The sequence below is a fragment of the Bos indicus genome, chromosome 15, assembly GCF_029378745.1.
Source record: "Bos indicus isolate NIAB-ARS_2022 breed Sahiwal x Tharparkar chromosome 15, NIAB-ARS_B.indTharparkar_mat_pri_1.0, whole genome shotgun sequence".
Classification (NCBI taxonomy): Eukaryota; Metazoa; Chordata; class Mammalia; order Artiodactyla; family Bovidae; genus Bos; species Bos indicus.
Genome location: NC_091774.1, coordinates 47537605 through 47559848, shown reverse-complemented (window position 1 = coordinate 47559848; position 22244 = coordinate 47537605). Strand labels below are relative to the sequence as shown.

The window sequence follows — 22244 nt, the reverse complement described above, 5'->3', positions numbered from 1 at the left end:
GAATCCATAGAGACTAAGTCAGTCCTGCCTTTGAATGTTTGAGTGTGTCCTGCGGAGGTATGGGTCACCAGTGGCCTACCACAGGGGCAGGGGCTCTGGATGCAGCAGACCTGGGTATGGCATAAGCTCTCTTGGAGGAGGTCGCCACTAACCCCACCATAGAACCACCAGAAATTACACAGGGCTGGGGAAACAGACTCTTGAAGGGCACAAACAAAACCTTGTGTGCACAATGACCCAGGGGAAAGGAGCAGTGACCCCACAAGAGACTGATCCAGACTTGTCCATGAGTGTCCAAGAGTCTCTCATGGAGGCGTGGGTCAGTGGTGGCTGCTACAGGTGAGTGCAGCAGTGCATGCACAGGACCTTTTGAAAGAGGTCACCATTATCTTCAATACCTCCACTATAATTTGGTCTCAGGTGAAACAACAGGGAGGGAACCCAGCCCCATCCATCAACAGAAAATTATATTAAAGATTTAATCCCAGTCTGATGGGCCACATGACCCCACCCATCAGAACAAGATCCAGTTTCCCCTTCAGTCAGTCTCCGCCATATGAAAGCTTTCATAAGACTCCTATTCTTATCCATCAGAGGGCAGACAGAACGAAAATCACAACCACAGAAAACTAATCAAACTGATCACATGGACCACAGCCTTGTCTAACTCAATGAAACTATAAGCCATGTCATGTAGGGCCACCCAAGACAGACAGGTCATGGCGTGGAGTTCTAACAAAACATGGTCCACTGGAAAAGGGAATGGCAAACCACTTCAGTATTCTTGTCTTGAGAACCCCATGAACAGTATGAAAAGGCAAAAAGATAGGACACCAAAAGATGAACTCCCCAGGTCAGTAGGTGCCCAGTATGATACTGGAGAACAGTGGAGAAATAACTCCATAAAGAATGAAGAGACAGAGCCAAAGCAAAAACAACACCCAGCTGCGGATGTGACTGGTGTTGGAAGTTAAGTCTGATGCTGTAAAGGACAATATTGCATAGGAACTTGGAACGTTAGGTCCATGAATTAAGGCAAATTGGAAGTGGTCAAACAGGAGATGGCAAGAGTGAACATCGACATTTTGGGAATCAGCAAACTAAAATGGACTGGAATGGGTGAATTTAACTCAGATGCCCACTATATCTATCACTGTGAACAAAAATACCTTAGAAGAAATGGAGTAGCCCTCATAGTGAACAAAAGAGTCTGAAATGCAGCACTTGGATGCAATCTCAAAAACGACAGAATAATCTCTGTTCGTTTCCAAGGCAAACCATTCAATATCACAGTAATCTAAGTCTATGCCCCGACCAGTAATGCTGAAGAAGCTGAACTTAAGTGGTTCTATGAAAACTTATAAGACCTTCTAGAACTAACACCCAACAAAGATGTCCTTTTCATTATAGGGGACTGGAATGAAAAAGTAGGAAGTCAAGAGATACCTGGAGTAACGGGCAAATTTGGTCTTGGAATACAAAATGAAGCAGGGCAAAGGCTAATAGAGTTTTGCCAAGAGAATGCACTGGTCATAGCAAACACCCTCTTCCAAAGCACAAGAGAAGACTACATATGGACATCACCAGATGGTCAATACCAAAATCAGATTGATTACATTCTTTGCAGCCGAAGATGGAGAAGCTTCATACAGTCAGCAAAAACAATACCAGGAGCTGACTGTGGCTCAGACCATGAACTTCTTATTGCCAAATTCAGACTTAAATTGAAGAAAGTAAGGAAAACTACTAGACCATTGAGGTATGATGTAAATCAAATCTCTTACAATTATACAGTGGAAGTGACAAATTGATTCAAGAGTTAGATCTGATAGAGTGTCTGAAGAACAATGGACAGAGGTTCGTGACATTATACAGGAGGCAGTGATCAAGACCATCCCCAAGAAAAAGAAATGCCAAAAGCCTAAATTGTTGCCTGAGGAGGGCTTACAAATAGCTGAGGAAAGAAGAGAAGCTAAAGGCAAAGGAGAAAATGAAAGATATACCCATTCGAATGCAGAATTCCAAAGAATAGCAAGGAGAGATAAGAAAGCCTTCCTCGGTGATTAATGCAAAGAAATAGAGGAAAACAATAGAATGGGAAAGACAAGAGATCTCTTCAAGAAAATTAGAGATACCAAGGGAATGCTTCATATAAAGATGGGCATATTAAAGGACAGAAATCGTATGGACCTAACAGAAGCAGAAGATACTAAGAAGAGGTGGCGAGAAAACACAGAAAAACCATACAAAAAAGATCTTCATGACCCAGATAACCACAATGGTGTGATCACTCACCTAGAGACAGACATCTTGAAATGCGAAATCAAAAGGGCTTTGTGAAGCATCACCATGAACAAAGCTAGTGGAGGGGATGGAATTCCAGTTGAGCTATTTCAAATCCTAAAAGATGATGCTGTGAAAGTGATTTACTCAATATGCCAGCAAATTTGGAAAACTCAGCAGTGGCCACAAGACTAGAAAAGGTCTGTTTTCATTCCAATCTCAAAGAAAGGCAGTGCCAAAGAATATTCAAACTACCGCACAATTGCACTCTTCTCACACACTGGCAAAGTAATGCTCAAAATTCTTCAAGCCAGGCTTCAACAGTACATGAACTGTGAACTTCCAGATGTTCAAGCTGGATTTAGAAAATGCAGCGGAAACAGAGATCAAATCCCAAATCCATTGAATTATCCAAAAAGCAAGAGAATTCCAGAAAAACATCTACTTCTGCTTTACTGACTATGTCAAAGCCTTTGACTGTGTGGATCACAGCAAACTGTGGAAAATTCTGCAAGAGATAGGAATACCAGACCCCCTTACCTGCCTCCTAAAAAGAGCAATATTGCATATGAACCTGGAATGAATCAAGGTCCATGAATCAAGGCAAATTGGAAGTGGTCAAACAAGAGATGGCAAGAGTGAATGTCAACATTCTAGGAATCAGCGAACTAAAATGGACTGGAGTGGACGAATTTAACTCAGATGACCATTATAGCTACTACTGCGGGCAGGAATCCCTCAGAAGAAATGGAGTAGCTATCATGGCCAACAAAAGAGTCCAAAATGCAGTACTTGGATGCAATCTCAAAAACGACAAAATGAACTCTGTTTCTTTCCCAGGCAAACCATTTAATATCACAGTAATTCAAGTCTATGCCCCAACCAGTAATGCTGAAGAAGCTGAAGTTGAACGGCTCTATGAAGGCCTACAAGACCTTTTAAAACTAACACCCAAAAAAGATGTCCTTTTCATTATGGGGGACTGGAATGCAAAAGTAGGAAGTCAAGAAACACCTGGAGTAACAGGCAAATTTGACCTTGGAATACAGAATGAAGCAGGGCAAAGACTAATAGAGTTTTGCCAAGAATATGCACTGGTCATAGCAAACACCATCTTCCGACAACACAAGAGAAGACTCTACACATGGACATCACCAGATGGTCAACACCAAAATCAGACTGATTATATTCTTTGCAGCCAAAGATGGAAAAGCTCTATACAGTCAACAAAAACAAGACCAGGCTCACATCATGAACTCCTTATTGACAAATTCAGACTGAAATTGAAGAAAGTAGGGAAAACCACTAGACCATTCAGGTATGACCTAAATCAAATCCCTTATGATTATACAGTGGAAGTGAGAAATAGATTTAAGGGCCTAGATCTGATAGATAGAGTGCCTGATGAACTATGGAATGAGGTTCATGACATTGTACAGGAGACAGGGATCAAGACCATCCCCATGGAAAAGAAATGCAAAAAAGCAAAATGGCTGCTGGGGAGGCCTTACAAATAGCTGTGAAAAGAAGAGAAGCGAAAAGCAAAGGAGAAAAGGAAAGATACAAGCATCTGAATGCAGAGTTCCAAAGAATAGCAAGAAGAGATAAGAAAGCCTTCCTCAGCAATCAATGCAAAGAAATAGAGGAAAACAACAGAATGCGAAAGACTAGAGATCTCCTCAAGAAAATTAGAGATACCAAGGGAACATTTCATGCAAAGATGGACTCGATAAAGGACAGAAATGGTATGGACCTAACAGAAGCAGAAGATATTAAAAAGAGGTTGCAAGAATACACAGAAGAACTGTACAAAAAAGATCTTCACGACCCAGATAATCACAATGATGTGATCACTGACCTAGAGCCAGACATCCTGGAATGTGAAGTCAAGTGGGCCTTAGAAAGCATCACTACGAACAAAGCTAGTGGAGGTGATGGAATTCCAGTTGAGCTATTTCAAATCCTGAAAGGTGATGCTCTGAAAGTGCTGCACTCAATATGCCAGCAAATTTGGAAAACTCAGCAGTGGCCACAGGACTGGAAAAAGTCAGTTTTCATTCCAACCCCAAAGAAAGGCAATGCCAAAGAATGCTCAAACTCCCACACAATTGCACTCATCTCACATGCTAGTCAAGTAATGCTCAAAATTCTCCAAGCCAGGCTTCAGCAATAGTGAACTGTGAACTTCCAGGTGTTCAAGCTGGTTTTAGAAAAGGTAGAGAAACCAGAGATCAAATTGTCAACAACCACTGGATCATCGAAAAAGCAAGAGAGTTCCAGAAAAACATCTATTTCTGCTTTTTCTTTTTTTTAATTTTACTTTATTTTTAAACTTTACAATACTGTATTGGTTCTGCCAAATATCGAAATGAATCCACCACAGGTATACATGTGTTCCCCATCCTGAACCCTCCTTCCTCCTCCCTCTGCATACCATCCCTCTGGGTCGTCCCAGTGCACCAGCCCCAAGCATCCAGTATCGTGCATCGAACCTAGACTGGTAATTTGTTTCATACATGATAGTATACATGTTTCACTGCCATTCTCCCAAACCTTCCCACCCTCTCCCTCTCCCACAGAGTCCATAAGACTTCTATACATCAGTGTCTCTCTTGCTGTCTCATACACAGGGTTATTGTTACCATCTTTCTAAATTCCATATATATGTGTTAGTATACCGTATTGGTGCTTTTCTTTCTGGCTTACTTCACTCTGTATAATAGGCTCCAGTTTCATCCACCTCATTAGAACTGATTCAAATGAATTCTTTTTAATGGCTGAGTAATACTCCATTGTGTATATGTACCACAGCTTTCTTATCCATTCATCTGCTGATGGGCATCTAGGTTGCTTCCATGTCCTGGCTATTATAAACAGTGCTGCAATGAACACTGGGGTACACGTGTCTCTTTCAATTCTGGTTTCCTCGGTGTGTATGCCCAGCAGTGGGATTGCTGGGTCATAAGGCAGTTCTACTTCCAGTTTTTTAAGGAATCTCCACACTGTTCTCCATAGTGGCTGTACTAGTTTGCATTCCCACCAACAGAGTAAGAGGGTTCCCTTTTCTCCACACCCTCTCCAGCATTTATTGCTTGTGGACTTTTGGATCGTAGCTATTTTGACTGGCGTGAAATGGTACCTCATAGTGGTTTTGATTTGCATTTCTCTGATAATGACTGATGTTGAGCATCTTTTCATGTGTTTGTTAGCCATCTGTATGTCTTCTTTGGAGAAATGTCTATTTAGTTCTTTGGCCCATTTTTTGATTGGGTCTTTATTTTTCTGGAATTGAGCTGTAAGAGTTGCTTGTATATTTTTGAGATTAGTTGTTTGTCAGTTGCTTCATTTGCTATTATTTTCTCCCATTCTGAAGGCTGTCATTTCACCTTGCTTATAGTTTCCTTTGTTGTGCAGAAGCTTTTAAGTTTAATTAGGTCCCATTTGTTTATTTTTGCTTTCATTTCCAATATTCTGGGAGGTGGGTCATAGAGGATCCTGCTGTGATGTATGTCAGAGAGTGTTAGGAGTTTTATAGTTTCTGGTCTTACACTTAGATCTTTAATCCATTTTGAGTTTATTTTTGTGTAGGGTGTTAGAAAGTGCTCTAGTTTCATTCTTTTACAAGTGGTTGACCAGTTTTCCCAGCACCACTTGTTAAAGAGATTGTCTTTAATCCATTGTATATTCTTGCCTCCTTTGTCAAAGATAAGGTGTCCATATGTGCATGGATTTATCTCTGGGCTTTCTATTTTGTTCCATTGATCTATATTTCTGTCTTTGTGCCAGTACCATACTGTCTTGATGACTGTGGCTTTGTAGTAGAGCCTGAAGTCAGGTAGGTTGATTCCTCCAGTTCCATTCTTCTTTCTCAAGATGGCTTTGGCTATTCGAGGTTTTTTGTATTTCCACACAAATTGTGAAATTATTTGTTCTAGGTCTGTGAAGAATACCGTTGGTAGCTTGATAGGGATTGCATTGAATCTATAAATTGCTTTGGGTAGTATAGTCATTTTCACTATATTGATTCTTCCAATCAATGAACATGGTATATTTCTCCATCTATTAGTGTCCTCTTTGATTTCTTTCACCAGTGTTTTACAGTTTTCTATATACAGGTTTTTAGTTTCTTTAGGTAGATATATTCCTAAGTATTTTATTCTTTCCATTGCAATGGTGAATGGAATTGTTTCTTTAATTTCTCTGTTTTCTCATTATTAGTGTATAGGAATGCAAGGGATTTCTGTGTGTTGATTTTATATCCTGCAACTTTACTATAATCATTGATTAGTTCTAGTAATTTTCTGGTAGAGTTTTTAGGGTTTTCCATGTAGAGGATCATGTCACCTGCAAACAGTGAGAGTTTTACTTCTTCTTTTCCAATTTGGATTCCTTTTATTTCTTTTTCTGCTCTGATTGCTGTGGCCAAAACTTCCAAAACTATGTTGAACAGTAATGGTGAAAGTGGGCACCCTTGTCTTGTTCCTGACTTTAGAGGAAATGCTTTCAATTTTTCACCATTGAGGATAATGTTTGCTGTGGGTTTGTCACCTATAGCTTTTATTATGTTGAGGTATGTTCCTTCTATTCCTGCTTTCTGGAGAGTTTTTATCATAAATGGATGTTGAATTTTGTCAAAGGCTTTCTCTGCATCTACTGAGATAACACAAAGAACAAATATTAAAAGCAGCAAGGGAAAAACAACAAATAACACACAAGGGAATTCCCATAAGGATAACAGCTGACCTTTCAATAGAACCTCTTCAAGCCAGGAGGGAATGGCAAGACATACTTAAAGTGATGAAAGAACATAACCTACAGCCCAGATTATTGTACCCAGCAAGGATCTCATTCAAATATGAAGGAGAAATCAAAAGCTTTACAGACAAGCAAAAGCTGAGAGAATTCAGCACCACCAAACCAGCTCTCCAACAAATACTAAAGGATATTCTCTAGACAGGAAACACAAAAACGGTGTATAAATTTGAACCCAAAACAATAAAGTAAATGGCAACAGGATCATACTTATCAGTAATTATCTTAAACGTAAATGGGTTGAATGCCCCAACCAAAAGACAAAGACTGGCTGAATGGATACAAAAACAAGACCCCCTATATATGTTGTCTACAAGAGACCCAGCTCAAAACAGGGGACACATACAGACTGAAAGTGAAGGGCTGGAAAAAGATTTTCCATGCAAATAGGGACCAAAAGAAAGCAGGAGTAGCAATACTCATATCAGATAAAATAGACTTTAAAACAAAGACTGTGAAAAGAGACAAAGACGGTCAGTACATAATGATCAAAGGATCAATCCAAGAAGAAGATATAACAATTATAAATATATATGCACCCAACACGGGAGCACCGCAATATGTAAGACAAATGCTAACAAGTATGAAAGGAGAAATTAACAATAACACAATAATAGTGGGAGACTTTAATACCCCACTCACACCTATGGATAGATCAACTAAACAGAAAATTAACAAGGAAACACAAACTTTAAATGATACAATAGACCAATTAGACCTAATTGATATCTATAGGACATTTCACCCCAAAACAATGAATTTCACCTTTTTCGCAAGCGCACATGGAACCTTCTGCAGGATAGATCACATCCTAGGCCATAAATCTAGCCTTGGTAAATTCAAAAAAATAGAAATCATTCCAAGCATCTTTTCTGACCACAATGCAGTAAGGTTAGATCTCAATTACAGAAGGAAAACTATTAAAAACTCCAACATATGGAGGCTGAAAAACACGCTGCTGAATAACCAACAGATCACAGAAGAAATCAAAAAAGAAATCAAAATTTGCACAGAAACGAATGAAAATGAAAACACAACAACCCAAAACCTGTGGGACACTGTAAAAGCAGTCCTAAGGGAAAAGTTCATAGCAATACAGGCATACCTCAAGAAACAAGAAAAAAGTCAAAAAAATAACCTAACTCTACACCTAAAGCAACTAGAAAAGGAAGAAATGAAGAACCCCAGGGTTAGTAGAAGGAAAGAAATCGTAAAAATTAGGGCAGAAATAAATGCAAAAGAAACAAAAGAGACCATAGCAAAAATCAACAAAGCCAAAAGCTGGTTCTTTGAAAGGATAAATAAAATTGACAAACCATTAGCCAGACTCATCAAGAAACAAAGGGAGAAAAATCAAATCAATAAAATTAGAAATGAAAATGGAGAGATCACAACAGACAACACAGAAATACAAAGGATCATAAAAGACTACTATCAACAATTATATGCCAATAAAATGGACAACGTGGAAGAAATGGACAAATTCTTAGAAAAGTACAACTTTCCAAAACTGGACCAGGAAGAAATAGAAAATTTTAACAGACCCATCACAAGCATGGAAATTGAAACTGTAATCAAAAATCTTCCAGCAAACAAAAGCCCAGGTCCAGACGGCTTCACAGCTGAATTCTACCAAAAATTTAGAGAAGAGCTAACACCTATCCTGCTCAAACTCCTCCAGAAAATTGCAGAGGAAGGTAAACTGCCAAACTCATTCTATGAGGCCACCATCACCCTAATACCAAAACCTGACAAAGATGTCACAAAAAGAAAACTACCGGCGAATATCACTGATGAACATAGATGCAAAAATCCTTAACAAAATTCTAGCAATCAGAATCCAACAACACATTAAAAAGATCATACACCATGACCAAGTGGGCTTTATCTCAGGGATGCAAGGATTCTTCAATATCTGCAAATCAACCAATGTAATACACCACTATTTCTGCTTTATTGACTATGCCAAAGCCTTTGACTGTGTGGATCACAATAAACTGTGGAAAATTCTGAAAGAGATGGGAATACCAGACCACCTGATCTGGCTCTTCAGAAATCTGTATGCAGGTCAGGAAGCAACAGTTAGAACTGGACATGGAACAACAGACTGGTCCAAATAGGAAAAGGAGTACGTCACGGCTGTATATTATCACCCTGCTTATTTAACTTAGATGCAGAGTACATCATGAGAAACGCTGGACTGGAAGAAACACAAGCTGGAATCAAGATTGCTGGGACAAATCTCAATAACCTCAGATATGCAGATGACACCACCCTTATGGCAGAAAGTGTAGAGGAACTCAAAAACCTCTTGATGAAAGTGAAAGAGGAGAGTGGAAAAGTTTTGCTTAAAGCTCAATATTCAGAAAACGAAGATTATGGCAACTGGTCGCATCACTTTATGGCAAATAGATGGGGAAACAGTGGAAACAGTGTCAGACTTTATTTTGGGGGGCTCCAAAATCACTGCAGATGGTGACTGCAGCCATGAAATTAAAAGACACTTACTCCTTGGAAAGAAAGTTATGACCAACCTAGACAGCATATTCAAAAGCAGAGACATTACTTTGCCAACAAAGGTCCGGCTAGTCAAGGCTATGGTTTTTCCAGTGGTCATGTATGGATGTGAGAGTTGGACTGTGAAGAAGGCTGAGCGCCGAAGAATTGATGCTTTTGAACTGTGGTGTTGGAAAAGACTCTTGAGAGTCCCTTGGACTGCAAGGAGATCCAACCAGTCCATTCTGAAGGAGATCAGCCCTGGGATTTCTTTGGAGAGAATGGTGCTGAAGCTGAAACTCCAGTACTTTGGCCACCTCATGCAAAGAGTTTACTCACTGGAAAAGACTCTGATACTGGGAGGGATTGGGTGCAGGAGGAGAAGGGGACAACAGAGGATGAGATGGCTGGATGGCATCACTGACTCGATGGACGTGAGTCTGAGTGAACTCCCGGAGTTGATGGTGGACAGGGAGGCCTGGCGTGCTGCAATTCATGGGGTCGCAAAGAGTCAGACATGACTGAGCGACTGAACTGAACTGAACAGAACTGAGATAATCTGTATGCAAGCAAGAGACAACAGTTAGAACTGGACATTGAACAACAGACTGGTTCCAAACCAGGAAAGGAGTTTGTCAAGGCTGTATATTGTCACCCTGCTTCTTTAACTTATATGCAGAATACCGCATACAAAATGCCAGCCTGGATAAAGCACAAGCTGGAATAAAGATTGCCAGAAGAAATATCAATAACCTCAGATACACAGATGACACGATGCTTATGGCAGAAAGTGAAGAAGAGCTAAAGAGCCTCTTGATGAAAGTGAAAGAGAAGAGTGAAAAATTTGGCTTAAAACTCAACATGTATAATATCATATATGAAACAAAGAGCATGAGGTTAGGGAAAAATAAAACATTGGGGGTGCTTAGGAAAAAAAAAAAACAATGCAACATTTAGAAAACTAAGATCATGGCATCTGGTCCCATCACTTCATGGCAAATAGATGGGAAACAATGGAAACAGGGAGAGACTTTATTTTGGGGGGCTCCAAAATCACTGCACATGGTGACTGCAGTCATGAAATTAAAGGATGCTTGCTCCTTGGAAGAGAAGCTATAACAAACCTAGAGAGGATATTTAAAAGCAGAGACATTACTTTGCCAACAAAGGTCCATCTAGTCAAAGGTATGGTTTTTCCAATAGTCATGTATGAATGTGAGAATTGGACCAAAAACAAAGCTGAACGCTGAAGAATTGATGCTTTTGAACTGTGGTGTGGAGAAGACTCTTGAGAGTCCCTTGGATTGCAAGGAGATCCAACCAGTCCATCCTAAAGGAAATCAATCCAGAATAATATTGGAAGGACTGATGCTGTAGCTGAAACTCCAATACTTTGGCCACCTGATGCGAAGAACTGACTCATTTGAAAAGATCTTGATGCTAGGAAAGACTTAATGTGGGAGGAAAAGGGGATGACAGAGGATGAGATGGTTGGATGGCAACACCCACTCAATGGAGAGGAGTTTGAGTAAATTCCAGGAATTGGTGACAGACAGGGAAGCCTGGCATGGCATGGTGCAGTCCATGGGGTCGCAAAGAGTCTGACATGGCTGAGAGACTGAACTGAACTGAACTGAAATGTACAATATCTTGAAGGACAATAAATGCAAGTGGACCCAATGGGAGGAACTTAATCAATTCAGAAAAATAAAGAAGTTTCAGGTAAAATTAAGTTCTAAAAATTATGCCATATTTTTGGCAATTGAGGTCATTAATAAAAGCAATTTCTATGTGATGTTGAAATATTATATTGCAGTGAGATGAGATGCATATAGGATGTGAGGATAGGGCAGTGACACAAAGGGGTTACTCACGTTTGTGAAGCAGGAAATGGGGGGGAAATCTGTGGAAAGGGCATGGAGTAAAGATACATTTTAATATGGGGAGACTTCAAAACTTTCTTTAATGAAGAGCACTATTCATCACACAAGGATGTTCTAATCCCTCAGGATCCTGAGCTGAAAAGTTGTCCATCTGGTGGACTGCCCTGGGACTAGAGTTGAAACTACTCCCAGACATTAAGTGGCTAACCCCTAAGAGCCCTTGAGTTCTATTCCTACCACAGTGTTAAAAAAAAAAGATCCTGAAGGATGCTTGAAATACAGTAGGGAGAGCCTACAAAGCAGCACACCAGGGTTAGACATCTCAGGGATCAAATTTATACAAAAACTCCAAACTCTGGGCGTGGCCAGTGAGGACAGGAATCGGTTCTGAATAACAAAAGGCCAAACACAAGCAACTAAGCAAGGAGAGCAGGAGCATCTACAGAAGGCATTGCAGCCTGAGAAGCTCTTCAGAGCTCCTTCTGAAATAGTGAGCAAACCAATGAATGTATGACCTGCATTCTGGGTAAGGGGATGGATGCATCCTGTGTTCTCATAATTCTGTCCTGATCCCTGATTTTGATTATATAACTTATCTATGGCCTCCATAGTTAGCTCTTCTTGTTTGATTTTTCACCTTTAGTTCCTTCCTTCTCTCAGGCTCTCCACATTTTAGGTCCATAATTTAGGAAAGAGGAGAGAAATGACACTGAGTTCTAAAATTGTCAGTGAATAAAATGATAAACAGAGGGGTCTATAATAAAAATTCTATATTCAAGATTCTCAGAACAAAAAGGAACTTCAAAGAAAAGACTACTTTATTACATCCAAAAAAAAGAAAGACATATAACTTTAAAGTCACATTCAAGCTGAATTCCTATTAAAATCTGACCAAAAAAACTGAAGAAGTTTTCCATCATACTTATTTCACATTAATAATGAATTTTCAACCATTTCTTTGAGATATGAAGCAAAAATTAAGATGAATTAATATCCATAAAAAGAGAAAATAACAAGGTATGCAATCAACTTTTTGCTTTATCTAGAACATCAGAAAAAGAATATCAGTGTTAAGAACTGACAACAGTTTAGAAAAATGGCTAATACACAAGACAAAAATAAAACAAATATAACTTCAACATATAATAAACCCAAAATATACTTTATCTGCAATCATTAATTGGTGGATGTAATACAGACACTCATAAAATGTTCTAAAGATGGCACAAGTTTACCACAATGGATGAAAAAGGAAATTAAAGAGAACAATATAATTACACTGAAAAAAAAATAAAGTCAATGAATTTCCATCAGTCAAAATAAACATTGGAATACAATGTTTATTTTGACTGATGGAAATTCATTGACTTTATTTTTTTTTTCAGTACAAAAAAAGTCACATTCATTTAAAACATCCCAAAACACTATTTGTCATAATAAGAATGGTACAGAAGAACAAAAAAAAAAAAAAATTTATTTGATTGGGTCGTAGATAGGTTCATCTTTTATTCAGTTCTTCTTTGTGGACAATTGTGAAAGAGTAAAAGACTGGTGACTCATTGACAAGGACACCAGACAAGGTATCTAAGGCCATCAGGCCATTATCCTTCCTTTGACCACCTTAATTAGCATATCTTTCACATTGTTATTTCTTAAAGTGTACATCAGTGGGTTCAGCATGGGTGTTGCTGTCCCATACAACACTGCAATGATATTATCCTCATCTTGGGAAGATTTAGAGTTTGGGCACATATACATTAAGATTTAACAAATGCAGACAAAAATCATACTTATGAATGAGAAAACTTAATAGCATAAGGATGCAAACTGTTTGTCAAAATTAATCTACAAATTTAACGTAATTCCAAATAAAATTATTTTAGAACTCAACATGGGAATTTTAAGGTTAATCTGGAAAATAAATACATGAAAAAGATTTTGAAATTAAAGAGAATAAGTAATAAGAGGATATAGTTCTATTGTATATTAAATATAAAACTAAAACTTTTAATTCAGTTTTATATTGGCACAAAATTAACCATAAAAAATAAAAATAGTTGATTGCCCAGGAAAATGTATGCATATAAAGGTTTATTATGTGACACAGAAGGCATAATAATCACTTGAAGAGAAATGTAGAAGACATTTCTAATGATTATTAGAAATTGATTTATTTAAATACTTCTCATTAACAGTAAAATTAACTCCATGTACATAAGTTAAGACACAGAACCAGAAGGTCAACCATTAAAAGATGGAAAGTCATAAGAGGTGAATTGGTCATAATTTTGAGTAAAGAATAATTTCTTGTAATTGTTTCCTGTTGGTAAAACGGAATGCTTTGAGAATTTTATGAAAGCTACACGGTCCCTTCCCCCAGAATAATGCAAATATAGACAAAATTTTTTCATATGAATTTGGGAAATTTACAGTGTCCGATACATACCTTCCATAAGTTTTTGGTGAAAGAGTTCTAATTATGCTGAAACACACATAGAAAAAAAAAGAAAATAATATAAATATCAAAATAAAATACATACATAGACACGTAAAGCCAAACAAAAGCTAGTGAAAATGTTATAAAAAAAATATGAAAACTTTTAGTGGCCATTGATAATTTATAAAATTTATAAATTTTTTAACACTTAAAATGCTTTTAAAGAGTTCTCCAATTTGGAAATTTATATGTACTATATTAAGAAAAAGCACAGAACTCTAGTTATGTGAAACTTCAACTGTATGAAAAGATTGCAGACAAAAATGCTGAAAATTAAATGTTGTTAACTGTTAAACATCATTACATTTGTTGAGATTTTGATTTATAGTTACTTGCATTTAAAGTTATTTTTTAGCTTTTTTGTTTTCTAAAAGTGAAACTATACTATTTTTCTTCATCAATTTCATGGGAAATATACATTTATTGTAATCTATAAATGGCATGGTCATTCATTCTTCATACAGATGGTGAAGGATAGAGCCTTGATCTTACTCTTAATGCCATCAAATGAAGCAAACACAGAGATGTGGAAAGGAAATATTGACACCTAAATATTTGACAAGGTAAGGTAGTATTCACAGATAAAGAATCTAAGATATTAATGGATTCCAAAAGCTTAATGTCCATGTACAATTTTTGGTGCAAACACTTGAGTATATTCTACAACAATTCAAGAATGAACAAAAGCAAGAATGTCAGAACAAGGAAGATCAAATATTGAAGGACCAATAATAAGACATGAAATCACTTAAACAAAAAAGTCTAAATGTGTGCAGTACATGCCTTCCGTATTTCCTACCAATACCACACAAAAATCTGGAAGTAGGTGGAAGTTTTTTGGTCATCTTCTCTCTTTATATATTTTATTAATAAATTTGATGATTTAAAAATATTCCTTTAACAGACTCACAGATATAGAAAACAGACCAGTGGTTCCCAGTGGTGGAGTGGGGGCCAATGTAGGGATTTGAGAGGTACAAACCACTGGTGTGAGATAGGCTCAAGGATGTATTGTACAACATGGGGAACACAGCCAATAGTTTGTAATAACTGTAAGTGGAAAGTAACCTTTGAAAATTGTATTTAAAATAAAATTTTAAATTAATAAAATTTTTAAAATAAAAATATTGCTTTAAGTATACCTCTAACATTACTTTCATAATAAAAACAGGAACAAATGGTATTCCTAAAGGGTACTGAACTTTTGGATATGATTTGATGAAAAGGGTGCTGAAATTAAATGCAAAAGGTTAAAATTTTGCTGAAGCTTTATCACTTATTAGTGTTTTCAATATATGATTCTTATCTAGACTAATCATTTAAGTGCTGTATCCTCTATGCATGTGTGAATAGCAACAGCTGTTTGATGAAGATGAAATGAGATGAGTTTTGTCAGAAACAATTTGTCAGCTTCAGGTGCTGTTTAGAGAAAAACAAGGTTCTCATTGTGCCTTATTCTCTTTCTTAAGATCTCTAAGAACAGGGAAAACACTTCTGCCCTTAAACTTTACCTCCTGAAAGTTTGGATTCTTTACATATGCATATGTGTTCTCTTTGTGTTCATAACCCTCACATATTAAAAATCACTACTCAAAATTTCAAGAAAACAAAGACATAAATCTTCACTTTTATTCTGCTAAAAGCTCTATCTTAGAATCTGTTTTGGCTCTTCCATTGTTCTTATCTGAATTTTTTCCAAGGGTCTCAAGCAAGTTGAGGATATGTTATGCTAAAAAGAACTGAGTCGTTGGTGAATCTTATATTCCTCTACATGAATTTTGACCCTCAGCTGGGCTAACCACAGTCTGTTCTTGCTTTCCCTTAATTCACAGATAAATGTTGAGAAGAAGACATCCCATGACATGGATACTACCCTAAGTATAACCAATGGCTCAAGGTTTCAAGTGTCTGAATTTGTTCTAATGGGGTTTCCAGGCATTCACAGCTGGCAACACTGGCTCTCCCTGCCCCTGGCTCTACTCTACCTCTTAGCTCTTGGTGCCAATCTCCTCATCTTGATCACCATCCATCATGAGTCTACCTTACACCAGCCCATGTATTACCTCCTTGGTATCTTGGCTGTGGTGGACATTGGACTGGCTACTACCATCATGCCCAAAATCCTGGCCATTTTCTGGTTTAATGCCAAGACCATAAGTCTCACTGAGTGCTTTGCTCAGTTGTATGCCATCAACTGTTTCATGAGCATGGAGTCAGGCATCTTCCTCTGCATGGCTGTAGATAGGTATGTAGCCATTTGCTATCCCCTTCAGTACTCTTCCATAGTCACTGAGACTTTTGTGATCAAAGTCACACTGTCTATGATGCTCAGGAATGGCCTGCTGACCATCCCAGTGCCTGTACTTGCTGCCCAGAGACACTACTGCTCCAGGAATGAGATTGACCACTGCCTATGCTCTAACTTGGGGGTCACCAGTCTGGCCTGTGATGACATCACTATTAATAGATTTTACCATTTGGCCTTGGCTTGGTTTGTGGTTGGGAGTGACATGGGTCTGGTCTTTGCTTCCTACATGTTGATTATTCGCTCAGTGCTGAGGTTGAACTCTGCTGAAGCAACATCTAAGGCCCTGAGTACCTGCAGCTCTCATCTCACCCTCATTCTCTTTTTCTACACCGCTGTTATTGTAGTGTCTGTCACCCACCTGGCAGGAAGACAGTTTCCCATCATCCCTGTTCTTCTCAATGTGCTGCATAGTGTCATCCCCCCAGCCCTTAACCCTATGGTGTATGCCCTTAGGACCCAGGAGCTGAGGGTGGGCTTCCAAAGGTTCTTTGGTCTGGGTGAGCATATGTCTAGGAAGTGAGCCAGCTTTAAATAGCAGAAAGTTATCAACGGTATTGAAAGCACACAGGCTTTGGAGCCCAGTCGTTCTGGGACAAAATTTCAATATCGCAATTAGTAGGATTAGGCTTCCCTGGTGGCTCAGAGGTTAAAGCGTATGCCTGGAATGCGGGATACCTGGGTTCAATCCCTGGGTCAGGAAGATCTCCTGGAGAAGGAAATGGCAACCCACCCCAGTACTCTTGCCTGGAGAATCCCACAGACGGAGGAGCTGGGGTCGAAAAGAGTCCAACACGACTGAGCTACTTCACTTTCACTTTCACTTCCAGTAGGATCATCAATTCAAATTAATTCACCTATTTTGCATAGTACATACTATGCAAGAGCATAGTACTATACTAGAGCAAGGTACTGCTCTAGACAGTTCACGAATATTAACTCATTTAATCCCCAGAACAACCCTGTGAAGCAAGACTCATTGTTATTTACACATTTTGCAGATGAGGCAAGAAAGTTGAGAAACTTTCCTAAGGTCAAATAGGAAGGAAGTTGTAGAGTGAGCTTGGAACCCAAGCAAAACTTAGGCCATGAATATTCAAGGAATTGAATCATCTTCCTTTGACAGAGTGAGTTAAATAGAAAGGCTTTATTGTATCTATGAACAAGGCTTATCTATGAACCATCTGCTTTCACCTGTTTCTTTAACAGTGATCCTATACACCCAGAGCAGAAGCATTGCAGCTGATAAAAAGTAGTGTACTAATGCATGGGTCAAACTGCCTGTTTCTCTTTCCATATGGTGCTTGGACTAAGTCCCTGAGATCCTTTAACATTTTGGGGAGGGAAAAATAAATCCCCAAAGTACTGGAATTTCTTCTAATCTTACCAGCCAAGAGATTGGATTTCCAGTTCTACAAATAGGCTGATAAGGATAATTCAGACCAAGCCTCCCAGGTAGAATAAGGGTATAGAGAGAATGGAAAACTAACAAATTAGTAAAAACTATGTGGCCAAGATCTGAGTGTCAAAGAAAAATCAGACAGATTTCTTTTCTGTTCCAACATATAAAAAGAACTTAGAAGTTGCCACTCCCATCCTGATATCAAGATGAACCTGAACAAACCAAAAATCAACTGTTTTTCTGGACTGTTTTTCAGCTCAGAAAACTGAAATCACAGGACTAACAAACAACCTGGAGTCAGAGAAATACCCCCTACTCCAGGTAGGATATGTCTCTAATAAAGTCTTTTCGCCTGGAGAGGAGGCCTCTAACATGGAGCATGCTCTGGGCTTATTTCACAATCCATTCTTGGATCTTTACTATAAGAATCTGCTAGAATTGCTGGATTTAAAGTGTGGAGCCTCCCTAAGACTACAGCTCCAAGTGTTTCTCATTTTCATACTAGTCCACACACATCCTCCAGGATTTGTCTAAATTACCTTTGAAGTTTCCTACTGGTTTATGGCTCCAGTAGCTACTGCTCCTATTAGCCAGATTCTCTGAATTCTCTGTCTTTATCTGTCCCCCCAAATTTGGGGGTAGAAGTTACCCTGCAATGTCAATTCTCTGATGAGTCCAAGAAAAATCACTGAATTTCCTTTTTTTCAGCTTTTTGTTGTTGTTGCTGTTGTTGTTGTTGTAAGGATAGGAGTGATGACAAAAAGCTCTTTACAGGTCAGAAGTTCTAGTATTGGATTAAAACTAAAGTACAAAATAAATATCCATGACTCCATTCTGATATAAATAAATGATCCAATAAATAAATATGTAAGGGAGAATAGACAAACCTCTTAAGCAGAAAAATTCTAAATAATATATGTAGATACACCCGGAGAAGGCAATGGCAACCCACTCCAGTACTCTTGCCTGGAAAATCCCATGGACAGAGGAGCCTGGTAGGCTGCAGTCCATGGGGCCGCTAAGAGTCGGACAAGACAGAGCGACTTCATTTTCACTTTTCACTTTCATGCATTGGAGAAGGAAATGGCAACACACTCCAGTGTTCTTGCCTGGAGAATCCCAGGGATGGGGGAGCCTGGTGGGCTGCCGTCTATGGGGTCACACAGAGTCAGACATGACTGAAGCGACTTAGCAGCAGTAGCAGCAGATACACCACCTTCACGTAGGTGAAACATAATTCCTTATTTCTTAAGTGCATAGTGATATCTTCCCAGAAGTCTGCCTTGGCTGCAAGTAGAAAAAGGAAAATACAACAAAAACATGTATTTGAATGCCTAAATTTTATAGATTTGTATACCCTCTTCTTCAATATGCTGTCAATTAGCTGAATGTTAGCAATTTCTTGAATCAAACTGACCTTCCCCAACTGCAGATTCCCTGCAGATATAGGACCTTTAAACCTGGGGTTACCACATGGTTGAGAGCCATAGAGACACATGGTCTAGAGACTGGGATAGAGAAAGGGACTGAGCTCTATTCAACTTTTTTTTTTTTTTCGTTAACTGCTCAGATGAAGACACTTAAGAGTGTCCTCCAACTCTGGAGAGTGAGTGAAGAGTGAACAGAAGTGTTATGGCAAAGGGCTGGCCAGCACATGGCACAGAACATCAAGAAGGAGAGAGATGTGTCTCCTTAACTTTAGGTAACAAACTATTAGGATTGTGTTTGGCTGTATATGAGACAATAGATAATAGTGGCCAGCCACACTGGAGTTTATTTTTCTCATCACACACACATACACACCACAGTCAGGCAGTTCAGAATTATTAAAGCAGCACTGTTGTACCATGCTGGGAAAGATTGAAGGCAAAAAGAGAAGGGGGCGGCAGAGGAAGAGATAGTTAGATAGCATCACCAACTCAATGGACATGAATTTGAGCAAACTCCAAGAGATAGTGAGGGGCAGATGAGCCTGGAGTGCTGCAGTCAGTGAGGTTGCAAAGTGTCGGATATGACTTAGCGACTGAACAACAGCAACAATTGTGACATGAAGGAATCAGGCTCTTTCAACTTTCTGCTCTGTCATTCTAAACTATAGATACCTTACTCCACATTCATCTCCACATTCCAGACAAGAAGGAAGTTATTTAAAAGGAAGTCTTGAAGAATTTCACTCATACCTGGTGGGCCAGAAATGAGTCTGATGTTCAGATCTGATTGCAAGAAAGACTCAAAAGTTAAGTCTTTTACATTCCCAGCCTCTGTAATGGTGGAATGTTATAGAAAGTTGGGTTTGAATACATTCTGAATGTACTAACTTCTGAAAACAGAAAATGAACATCACATTCTCTCCATGCAATATTTTCAGAAATATATAACATAATGTGCCATGAAGAAGGTCTCAAAGATTTCAGAGCAAATAAGTTCTAAAGATCTCTGAATCTACATGACAAACAGCATTCACGGCAGCTTCCTCCTTCCACTCTAAACCTAGCAATACTGACAAGATAGTCAAGAGTAAGTCGATCTAAAACACAATACGAAACAAATGCAGAGCCATTTTAAAAAGAGAAAAACGTAAAGAAACTCCAAAAGAAGAAAGACATCTACAACAGAATTATCAGAAAGAATGGAAGCCCAAAAGGTGCATGGAAAAGGACTGCTACAAACATAATACTGATTCAGATTCAGAAATATCTGATTCTAAAAGAGCAGGGGCAGGGGCATGAGAAAATCAGCTTGCTGATTAATGGGTAGCAGAGTAGGAGCAGGTAGGCAGGACAGCCTTTTGCACATACACCGTTAGACCAAGAAGTGAGCCAAAAATCAGACAAGAGGGCTAAGTGTTCCAGAATAGTGGTGACTGGGTCAGAAAATAGGACGGCAACCCAAATGGATGCAAATATTCATGCCCCATGAGACATGGAAAAAAAGCTTAACCGTAAATCTACCCCTGGCACACCCCATACCTCCCCGACAACAGGTTGCATCAAACAAATACAGCAGCATTCTGAGATTGCCAACTAGAAAGAAAAACAATTAGCCAATAACCAAGATGACTTGGTCTAAACTTTAGACAGATTTCTTCCCTGTTAGCATCTAGCCTCCCCATTCTTAGGACATTTGCTTGAGAAAACTTGTAAATTCTTTCTCTAACTTTTTGCCATATAAATAAACCTTCTCTCAATCTTCTCTCAGTTTTACAACCTAGAAATAAATGTCTTTCTCAAGACCTGGGAACTTTCTCCTAAAATATAAACATCAAAGGAGATAGCACCCTATCTCTCATCCTCTATGGAGACTAACTTCTAAGAGCAGCAATTAGCAAGCACAGATGGCCTGCTGCTGCTGCTGCTAAGTCACTTCATTCGTGTCCGACTCTGTGCAACCACATAGACGGCAGCCCACCAGGCTCTGCCATCCCTGGGATTCTCCAAGCAAGAACACTGGAGTGTGTTGCCATTTCCTTCTCCAATGCATGAAAGTGAAAAGTGAAAGTGAAGTCGCTCAGTCTTGTCCGACTCCTAGCAAACCCATGGACTGCAGCCTACCAGGCTCCTCCATCCATGGGATTTTCCAGGCAAGAGTACTGGAGTTGGTTGCCACCGCCCTCTCCGACAGATGGCCTAATCACAGACAAAAGCCTTTGCAATCTCAGGAATAACTCCATATGCTTGACAAACCCTACTGATCAACCTCTCCCTAAAGTCCTCCACTATTTTTCCACTAGCGCAGCCCAGAGCTGAAACCCATTTCTCCTGACACTTACCCCAGCCCAACTCCACCTTTTGTTTTAGTAGAACTGAGTTTCTAGACCTGGTCTGTGTTGTCTCTCCCACTGCTGGCAATAGTATCAAATAAACTCAACTTCCTTTTGTTCATCCTGTTTAGTGCAATTTTTCTTTACTACCAAATACAAAATTTTTGAGGAAAATCAACATGAAAGAGTAACATAAATGTTTACAAACATAACTCACACTGGAAAAGATAGAATAAATTCAACAACATCAACCCAAAAAAGAAACTCCTCTAGAGGTAACCTTCTCTATGCCAGCTCTTTACTTCAGGAATCCAGTCACTCAACTCTTCACAGCTAGAGGTGGTGACATGTGTTGTTACTTATGAGCCCTAGACAACTGCATTTAGGATCACTTAGGATCTTGTACTGACCACATCCTTATAAATAGTCCCTTTGTAAGCAATTTGAGAAACAGTACAAAATTTTTGAGCCTCCCTGATAGTTCAGTTAGTAAAGAATGAATCTGTGATGTAGGAGACCCTGGTTAGATTCCTGGATCAGGAAAATCCACTGCAGAAGGGGTAGGTTACCAGTATTCTTGGGCTTCCCTGTGGCTCAGCTGGTAAAGAATCTGCCTGCAATGTGGGAGACCTGGGATCGACTCCTGCATTGGGAAGATCCTCTGGAGAAGGGAAAGCCAGTATCCAGGACTGGAGAATTCCATGGACTATATAGTCCATGGGGTCTCAAAGAGTCAGACATGACTGAGTAACTTTCACTTTCAATTGTAAGTAATTTGAGAAACAGTAAAGTTTTGTCAAGAATGT

The 22244-nt window shown here is 39.0% G+C and overlaps 1 protein-coding gene across 1 annotated transcript; it reads left to right on the top strand.

The window, feature by feature from the left end:
- The first annotated feature begins 15833 nt into the window (after positions 1-15833).
- On the top strand, positions 15834-16799 carry LOC109569426 (olfactory receptor 56B34). The gene has a single exon (XM_019974779.2). The coding sequence runs from the start codon at positions 15834-15836 to the stop codon at positions 16797-16799; it is 966 nt and encodes a 321-aa protein (XP_019830338.2).
- Positions 16800-22244: the final 5445 nt, after the last annotated feature.

Excerpts from the sequence above, each read along its gene's own strand:
- LOC109569426 (XM_019974779.2), top strand. The coding sequence starts at position 15,834 with ATGGATACTACCCTAAGTATAACCAATGGCTCAAGGTTTCAAGTGTCT.